General features: G+C 50.0%; 5 protein-coding genes across 5 annotated transcripts; 3 read left to right on the forward strand and 2 right to left on the reverse strand.

Moving 5' to 3' along the window:
* Positions 1-323: 323 nt before the first annotated feature.
* ksrA (3-dehydrosphinganine reductase) lies at positions 324-1,454 on the forward strand (the record flags this gene model as incomplete). Its single annotated transcript, XM_058471454.1, has 4 exons — positions 324-368; positions 455-586; positions 637-1,025; positions 1,079-1,454. 4 exons carry the CDS (start codon positions 324-326, stop codon positions 1,452-1,454), a joined length of 942 nt encoding a protein of 313 aa, XP_058334595.1.
* Positions 1,455-2,244: 790 nt separating this feature from the next.
* Positions 2,245-3,078, forward strand: N7468_002158 (sterol desaturase family protein; the record flags this gene model as incomplete). The annotated part of the gene is made up of 1 exon (XM_058471455.1): positions 2,245-3,078. The coding sequence occupies one exon, from the start codon at positions 2,245-2,247 to the stop codon at positions 3,076-3,078; it is 834 nt and encodes a 277-aa protein (XP_058334596.1).
* A 1,053-nt stretch (positions 3,079-4,131) lies between these two features.
* Positions 4,132-5,118, reverse strand: N7468_002159 (60S ribosomal protein eL6; the record flags this gene model as incomplete). The annotated part of the gene is made up of 3 exons (XM_058471456.1): positions 4,132-4,275; positions 4,367-4,705; positions 4,978-5,118. The coding sequence occupies 3 exons, from the start codon at positions 5,116-5,118 to the stop codon at positions 4,132-4,134; spliced, it is 624 nt and encodes a 207-aa protein (XP_058334597.1).
* A 484-nt stretch (positions 5,119-5,602) lies between these two features.
* Positions 5,603-6,828, reverse strand: N7468_002160 (FAD/NAD(P)-binding domain-containing protein; the record flags this gene model as incomplete). The annotated part of the gene is made up of 2 exons (XM_058471457.1): positions 5,603-6,170; positions 6,269-6,828. The coding sequence occupies 2 exons, from the start codon at positions 6,826-6,828 to the stop codon at positions 5,603-5,605; spliced, it is 1,128 nt and encodes a 375-aa protein (XP_058334598.1).
* Positions 6,829-7,421: 593 nt separating this feature from the next.
* N7468_002161 (uncharacterized protein) lies at positions 7,422-8,742 on the forward strand (the record flags this gene model as incomplete). Its single annotated transcript, XM_058471458.1, has 4 exons — positions 7,422-7,472; positions 7,562-8,118; positions 8,192-8,371; positions 8,460-8,742. 4 exons carry the CDS (start codon positions 7,422-7,424, stop codon positions 8,740-8,742), a joined length of 1,071 nt encoding a protein of 356 aa, XP_058334599.1.
* Positions 8,743-9,258: the final 516 nt, after the last annotated feature.

A 9,258-nucleotide genomic window follows, 5' to 3' on the forward strand; every position in this document is an offset into this window, starting at 1 on the left:
GGAATATTGTCTGGTTTGCATCCTGAAAGTCCATTACAGATTACGCATGTCCTAATTACAAAACCCCCGCCTGAACGAACGGTAATTTGGTTCTGATCGGTACCCACCCAACATCAAGTCGCTCCTTCTCGACAAATATCAGACTAAACACAACTGCACGAGGCAGGCGTAAGACGTTGAACATCCAGATTTCCGAACTGATTTCTTCCTCCTCTTTCAATATGACTCACTCACATTCCTTTATCCCAACAACCCATCTTTCCACGCCAGTCTTGGGGATATCAATACTTGCTTGCACAATTATCGCTTATAGCATTGTCAAGATGTTCGGGCTCAACCGCGAGAATGAGTTCCCTGTGGAGGGCCGTGTAAGTTTTAGAGATCTCAGATCCCCGTTCAATTGCCATTGACGGCCATTGATCATATCTTTTGCTTCATATGCTGACTCCTCTAGACCGCTATCATCACTGGCGGCTCGGATGGCATGGGTCGTGCCGTTGCTGGTCAGCTTGCCGGAAAGGGAGCTCATGTTGTGGTGGTTGCTCGCACCGCTGCCAAGTTAGAAGCAACTGTGGAAGAACTGAAGGTTTGCTTTCTATGGCTGCTTTAACGGGCAATTGCTAAAATCCTTTCCAGTCGAAGGCGCTGAGCTCGCTCAAGCAGCGTTTCCTCTATATCCGTGCTGATCTTACGGATGCCACCGAGTGTGAACGAGTTGTTGCTGAAGTCACTGCCTGGAATGACGGTGCCGCTCCAGACATTGTTTGGTGCTGTGCTGGCTTCTGCCACCCAGGGTTCTTCACTGAGGTGCCAATCCAAGTCCAGCGTCAGCAAATGGATACCGTCTACTGGACTGCCGCTAACATGGCTCACGCTACTCTGCGAAATTGGCTTGCCCCAGTGTCTCCCAGCGTTCAAATGCGGACCAGTCGCCGACACCTTATTTTCACCTGTTCAACTCTTGCTTTTGTTCCCATCGCCGGCTACGGCCCTTATTCGCCCGCCAAAGCTGCCATTCGCTCCTTGTCGGATACTCTGAGCCAAGAGATTGAAATGTACAATGGCGCCTATTCCAGAGACACCGCAATACTGCCCCTGCTGCCGATGTCAAGATCCACACTGTCTTCCCTATGGGTATCCTGAGTCCAGGATTCGATAACGAGCAGAAGATCAAGCCAGAGTTGACCAAGATGCTTGAGGAATCTGACAAGCCTCAGACACCTGAGGAAGTTGCTCAGATTGCCATCAGCGCACTGGAACGTGGCGAGTATTTGATCACCACTATGCTCATCGGGAACATTATGAAAGGCACCGCTCTTGGCCCTAGCCCGCGCAATAGCATTATCGGCGATACGTTCCTCAGCTGGCTCAGTAACCTTGTGTTTCTCCAAGTCATTCCCGATCTTCGCAACAAGGCGTTCAACTGGGGAAAGACCAATGGCCTTCCCCAGTAGATGTGTGCCGACAGCAGCTAAATGCATTCCTTGGTTCCGCTTCAATACTTGTATTATACCCTCTTGTCCCTTGCGTCTTTCCGGCTTGTGTTTTCCTCTTGCCTGGCCGGTGGCTGCGTCTCCTCTTCTTCCCCATTAGTGAGTCCTTATATTTTAGCGCCTCCTGAATCCTTGTATCTTTTGTGGTTTCAGCTTGTCCTTCAAGTGCTCCAATAGATACGACTCCCTCTAATACTTCTACTTCGCCCCGGTAGAACCACGCCATTGTCGTGCATTAAAGCTGTTGGTCGTTTTGCAGATTTTGAAAAGCGCAACCCCACCTTTCTTTGCTTGCGGCAGGCTTCTTCCCCTTTGTAGGAAATTCTAAAAACAGATTATTGCTAAGAAACGGGCTTTCAGTCGATGTTATTGTCTTTCATCAGGAGCAACCTGGCTTTGACTTTACATGCTTTGTCTTTCAAAAAAAAAAAAATAAAAACACTTCACCTCCTCAGTCACACGACAAGTACAAAACTAAGCGCGTCCGTTGACCCTCGAGCTTTCTGATCCACATCCTTGTTTTTTGCCCCCGACCATCGCTAATATGGTGATTTCGTTTCTTAGGTGGTGGAAGTTTCCACTGCTTGTGCTTGGGATTATTCCCTTGACACCGTGGTACCCCAATCCCTGGAACGCGATGCTTTTCTATTTAGTATGGACGGGAACGATCTGGACATACAGGCCCTGGCAAGTAATACTTTTTGGCACTCTGATCATCAAAATTATTTTCTATTACATCCCTTCGCTTGCCATGTTCTTATTCGACATCTGCTTTCCATCCACGTCCGAACACTTCAAAAAACGAGGCAGAAGAGGCCTACCCGCTACTGACTCTAGACGCTGGCCAAGTTTAGCCGTCTATAAGGTTGTCATGTGGGCAGCGATCAACACTTGTCTCGCCCTTGTCTCTCAGCTGGGCCTTGACTGGATCTTGACGAATGCTACAGGCTGTCGAAGCATGCTCCGGCTCACCACCAATATGCCAATGCCATGGGGCACATTCTGGAAAATCTTATTTGCCTTCTTCGGCCGCGAAGTACTCACTTATCTTTCTCATCGCTGGCTTCTTCACTGGCGTACAGATGCATATGTCGGCTTCGACGTGGTTCCAGTGTACCTTAGCTCATGGCACCGAAGTTGGTATCACAGCCTGCATACCCTGTACCCATTCACGGCACATTACGATCATCCGGGCGCTTATATATTCGGCCGATTTTTACCGCAATACATTCCCGTAGTGTTCATGCGCATGCACTGCCTGGAGTATTTCTTATATATCACTATTGTCAGCCTTGAAGAGCTCTGCGTATATTCCGGCTACGGCACCGACCTGACGCGATTATCTATCGGCGTGTCGTCGAAATGGTTTATCGGAGGATGGGAAGTGCAGGCCCACGAGCACTTGATGAACCGGAGAATCAATTTCTCGCCTTGGGGCCTCGGAGATGCCCTAGCTGGTGCTTTTCAGGGTGAGCGTGTTTCCCCGCCACGACCTCAATCCCAACCATCCCAGTCCCGATCCCAACTAGAAGCCCAGAGAGGACAGTACCATGTTACTGCCAGGGACATGACCCGGAGACGGTAGATAGAGAGCTGATGGTTCATAGAACAATGGAACATGATACAGAGCTGGCAACGGATGGGAGATTATCAGGCTTCCAGACGAAAGACGACGCACCGGGAGGGGGTTACGGGGTGGATTTAGCAATGGATAAACCGTGGGCGACGCCCCTGGAATAACACTGCAGGGCGGCGGGGTCGAAGTGAGTAGTATTATTCCATTGGAGGGAATCCATACGTCGGTGGATGGCGCGAGGTCGATAAATATGTTCTGGTTACGATGCCTGGTCTGACCCTTATACTTGTGTACATTCTTATTCTCGAATTTTTCTTTGGTTTTTGGAAATCCTATAGAGCTCAATTTGGCGTTAGGCTTGAAACTTGAAGTTCCCAACGAACTTGCATCAACGCGAGTACGAGACACATGCGATCTCTGTCGAATACCTAAAGCTTTTGGAATCACACATAGATGACTAGAACTGGGAGTCGAGATACTAGTACTAATAATGCGGAGGTCAACATCTACTAGCAAGCCAGTTCGCAAGACTTTATAGCACCAGTATACCATGATAGTAGCAGTACAAAGATCTAGAAATCATACGTAATGTATAGGAAGATTTCTTCTAGGGTACCCAATTTTGGAATGCCGCCTGAACCTGGAAATTGGAAGTGTATGTCATACTGAACATGAAAGAGAATCCAGCGAGGCTGCTGGAGCGAGGTATTTTTTAATCTTTTTTTCGTTTGAAGTCTTTCTTCACATCACGGCTGTTCCCTCCTCTCGCCGAGATGAACAGAAGGGAGGTCATGCTGGACCGGGCGTGCGTGCAAAGAGAGGAGAAGCAGGATTCTTGAAACAGGGCGAACAACAGTCAGGAAGTCCGAATTACCGCATATTCCTAGAAAAAAAAAAGCGAAGTATAGACGGATCCTCGTATTGGATTACATGAGTCATGAGCCTTTTTCTCTTCCCGTCGCGCGAAAAGGATGCCGATCTGCAATCAAGCCGCCCCTCGTTGAAAGATTGAGTCCTCCCCAACTATCTACCGAACCCGCGGCCGTCGCATCTCACTTTTTTTTACCACTTCATCTCGTGGGGCTTGTCACCGTTGCGCAGGCTGAAAGAGGTGGCAAGGTAGCTGCCAAGGAAGTCCTCCTTCTTGATGCTGCTGAGGATGGACTGGTCGATGGCCTTCTGGTCGGTAGCACGAGCGCTGGCAACCTTCTTCTTCTATAGGGTATATGTTAGTACCGATTCAATTCCGTAAAATTTCCTGCAAGATAGAAAAAATGTCCCACAGGATGCTCCGCACGTACCTCGGGCTTCTCCCCTGCTTGAAGAAAGCCTCCTCGGTCTTCTTCTCGGCCTTCTTCTCCTTGGTGAAGTAATCGGGGGCGGAGATCTTCTCGAGGACCTTCTGGTCAACGCTGCTGATGTCGACACGCTTGGAGGTGGCGATCACGTAGCGGGAGTTGACGCGGCGGATGGGAACACCATTGATCTTGAAGGGGCCGGTGACGAGGAGAACACCCTGGTCGAGGTGCTTGAGGAGGATGACACGCTTGCCACGGAAGCGGCCGGCGAGAAGGATCAGGATGGTACCGGGCTGGAGGCTCTCGCGGACCTTGGTGGGACGAATCGACTTGCGGACCTGTAAAGCTAGTGTTAATCTTCAATTCCAGACATGCAGAATGATCCTATCGTGGATTTCGGTATCAAGGACAAGACTGGTAATCCCATGGTGACTGCGATGCATTCGTGTACCAAGCCTCGAAAAGATCTAGGCTCGTCGGTTCCAATCGCACAATTCAATGCCAGGAGATTTTGTCGGCAATTGAGATGCTCGTAGATTGTAGCATCCAAGGAAGGCGACTGATATGGCGCAAGTCACCCAGGATACCAGTGCCTGTCTTGATCCCCCACGCTGTCATTGTCTATCCCGGGGATACTGACTTTCTTGGGCTGCGACTCATCATCCACGGGGTACCACTTCTGGGCCTTCTGGGCAGGGTGCGGCACGGTGCGCTGACCCTTTCCAAACTGCTTCGTCTGGCCGTCCGACATCGTGGCTGCTGTGACGAAGATGGTGGTGTTGGTTGTCGGTTGAGGTTGTTGGAGGATGATGTGCGGACTTGCCGGTGGACTCCACTGCATGAGGGTTTGTGGGAAGACCAAGCCCTATCCACGTGACTGAGGGTTAGCCGAACTACGAGAAATTCGGAAAGGCAAAAATCTGCTGAGTCATACTGCGCCTGGCTAGTTAACTAAGGTCACGGGGAGATCGTGGTGGGGAAGATTCCTTATACAGACTAGTTCGGGCAGGCCCCGATTTTCTTTGTGGCTCAACCCTTACTGCTTAGATACGAATAACGGATCTACTCATATGCAATCGTAAGAGTGGAGATCAAAGATTGATTGAAGTAAATGCCTATTGCTTATTGCTTTCAATAGCAATTCGTGCCACACATTTCAGCTTGAACGTTCTTGTAGATGTCTTTAGAACTTGGTGGCTTTCACTTCTTTCCCATGCCATGACGAACTTGTGCGCTTAACCATGTCGAAGCTCTGGGTACTCTGGAAGCTCCCATCCGCCTTTATTCTCACGGGATAATCGCGAAATGAGTTCCGGAATACGAAGCAAGCAGAATAGCCACCCAATGAAGCGAATTACTGAAACGCCCCATTCGCTCTCTGGCATCGCTAATCGGATAATATAGGGATTGGCGCCTCGTTGAACCTCACGGATAAAAGGCTGCAGAACCCTGTTGTAGTTTATAAGTGCCTGCAACAGATTATCTGGGGATCGATTAAGCTCTCCAGCCAATACATATGCTCCCACCAAGCTGGCAGTGGTACCCATCCCTGAGAACGGCGAAGCGCAATAAGCCGCATCCCCGAGTAATACCACCCGGTCTTTATGCCATTTATCAAGACGAACCTGAACAGCTTCTTGGCAGTACCACATAGGAGCATCTTCCATTCCTTTCAAAAATCTTTCGGTTTGCCATCCTGCGCTTCGGAATCGTTGGGTCCAAAACTCCTTCTGCTGCTCCACACTAGCTCTCTGGATACTGGAGACTTCCGGAGACGAATCTCGGAGAAAAAAGTAGACTTGGCTTTCAGTGGAACTGTGAGTACGACGCATCATCATTCTTCCTCCTGAACTCTGATATGTTCTGCGGATGTTACTGTCATCCTCTGTCCGGGGATGGACCAATATGCCATATGAACACCCAATCTTAGATATGGCTCCGGTGAGTCCTGTGGTAGTATGGCCTTCCGAATCCGTGATCCTTGTCCATCTGCGCCCACAAGAAGATCAAACGTGTCATTGGAGCCGTCGGAGAAATGGGCAGTCACTTGCTTCTCGTCTTGTTCAAAACTCTCGACCGTCTTTCCGAATATATATTTCACTTGACCTTTGGTCGCTTCATACAGAATACGCACAAGATCACCTCGCATGATCTCGAACTCTGACGTTAGAGATTGTGCACCTTTTCCAGATTTATTTGCCATAAATTTTGCGTGGATTGTGCCATTGGTGTCTACAATAGCGATACCGTCTTCGTCGACAAGCTTTCCGCGAATGGTGTCAAGAAGGCCCATGCGTTTGACCGTTTCAATCCCTTGGCCACGGAGGTCAACCTGAGCGCCAGTAGCCCTTAGGTCCAAATATCGCTCTACCACAATGACATGATGACCACTGCGAGCAAGCCAGAAAGCTAGTGCTGGCCCGGCACACCCGCCGCCGCATACAAGGATCCTCAAAGGCATGGTGCTGATGAACTTGAAGCTGAGGGGAAAAGGATAGATCCAATTCAGACTTGAGCAAAAAAAAAAAGAAAAAAAGATCTCCTAGAGCTTAGAGTATTTAGTAAGAGGAGCGTAGACGCTGGCGATGTTATTTATACTCAATGGAAGCCCGGAGCTCACGGTGAATTCCCGGCGATTTCGTAGATCCCGAAGCGATGTACTAGTAGAGTTTCCATGTTCTTTCATTCGCTATACGTATCAAATGAGCCAGAACATGCACCAAGAAAGCCTATGATACTAGTTACGAGTCATCTCTTAGTGGTCCCATGGCTTGAATGGCTGTTCTTCCATCGTTAACTCTGTTGATATTCCAGATCGGGTAATTAGAAGCCTCGCTGCCTTACAGCCGCATTCCTTAATAATATACGGGAGACCAGGGGACCACTTTGCGCAGGTCACCTGGCTGATCACAAACATGAACTGACGTATCTTGAAGCTTCCCTCCGCACCTCAATTCCAAATATCCTTCCACCTCTCCACCATTTTCAACCACCTGGCGTGGGCCTCATTCGAAGAAATCTCTGCTGGGCTCATTTTACAACAGACCCATCATCATGTCCATAGAGCCCATCATCACTTTTAAAGCAGGTATCTGCGACCTTGATGTATGTTCTGGCCTGGGCTTGATTTATTACCGCCCCGTCGAGCTTCAAGCTCTCATCGATTGTTGCCTTTGCTAATTGTATATGTCTAGACCTCCGTGGACCCCCCCGCCGTGAAACCTAAGCCGACTCCGGGGTATATTTACCTCTACTCCGAAGATGAGCTAGTGCACTTCTGCTGGCGGCCTCGTAGCTCGCCTCTCGATGAGCCCGAGCTCGATCTAGTGATGATCCCCACTGACGGAAGCTTCACTCCCTACCCCTCTAGCGGTAAATCTGTTACGAATGGCCGAGTGTTTGTCCTGAAGTTTTCATCGAGCTCCCAGAGACATTTGTTCTGGCTACAGTCCCATCCACAACACGAGAGCGGGAACCCAAGCATCTGGAGCTACCGAGATCTTAGGCTAGGAGAAATTGTTGATACTTTGCTACAAGGCGAGGATGTCAATATGGAAGAAGAGATCGCTATGCTGTCCCACCGACCATCTGGAGGAGATGACGACGAGACCATGGAGGATGTGGAAGGCGTGGATCACGACCAAACCCACCAAGGAGGTAGTAGCGGTGGAGCAGGTGCGGATGCAACTGGAGGCGATGTCCGGGAAGAAGGTCAAGAGTCGCGAGAAGGTGGTGCTGATGGTGGACGAGCGTAGGTACATATCTCTGCTGACTTCATTTCAGTGCATAGAAGGCTAACGCTTGTGCCTTGTGCCTTTTTCCAGAGCAAATACCGACTCCGATCCATCCTCGGTTGTTCAAGACTTCTTGAAGTCGCTGGGTGGCGCTGGCCGCGGCGCATCTCAGGGTCCCGACCGTCCATCTACAACCCTCCAAGACCTTCTTCCACCACCAACTACGCTTCCATTCATTGAATCTGCCGATGAATCTACCGCCGATCACCTGTTGAGCTTCTTGCCCCCAGCCTTACTTCTGCTGGCTCAAGGTAATGCTGAGGCCTCGGAAGCCGACACTGATCCGGAACTCGCTCAGGCTGCCCCTTCTTTCCCTCGATCTCTCGCAGAAAAAAGACATCCTCCGCAAAGTGCTTCGATCCCCACAGTTCATGCAAAGTCTATCTAGTCTTACCGTTGCCCTTCGGGACGGCGGACTTCCCAGCATCAGCGAGGCTTTGAATATCAAGGTTGCCAACGGTGGGTACATGCGGCGTGGAGGAGTACCACTTGGTGGAGGTGAAGCCGTGGAGGCATTTCTAGATGGCGTTAGGGAAAGTCAAAAATCACCTGATGAATCGGGCCGGATGGAGACGGACTAAGATGCTCTTACTTTGTCCTTTCTAATGCAGATCTATTTTTGGTAACAAAAGTACCCCCGCCAGGCAGCGCTTTTCCACCGTAGAAGGCAGAGAACCTTCCCAGGAGGGCTTTGACAGCTCGTTTGCTTACGTGGCCCTGAAGTTTCCAATCCGGCTACTTGTATACTGCGACTCGGCAGAGCAGCAAAATGGACCCAATTGTAATTTCACATAGACCGTAGGAACCGAAGTACGTACGCAGATGAGCTAAAACTAAAACGCTCGGGCGGTGCATTCCTCAGCCACCGATGTACTGGAATCTGACCAATCATCGCATTCCATCACGCTAGTTACTCCCAAGTGGGTTTGCGACCGAGACCTTTTCTGGGTCTAAACATCCCGGCCACTTTCCCCCCATTAGCCCCAGACCACGGCGGTCATATTCTTCACGCGCCTGGTAATTACGGCCCTCCCGTTACTCTCAGCCTTACCTCCAATCCTCGTCTCCTGAACCTTCTGGTATCTGTCGCGGCAATC

The sequence above is a fragment of the Penicillium chermesinum genome (genome assembly GCF_028974085.1).
Source record: "Penicillium chermesinum strain IBT 19713 chromosome Unknown utg000002l:1.0-5270490.0:1.0-5274688.0, whole genome shotgun sequence".
NCBI classification, from domain to species: domain Eukaryota; kingdom Fungi; phylum Ascomycota; class Eurotiomycetes; order Eurotiales; family Aspergillaceae; genus Penicillium; species Penicillium chermesinum.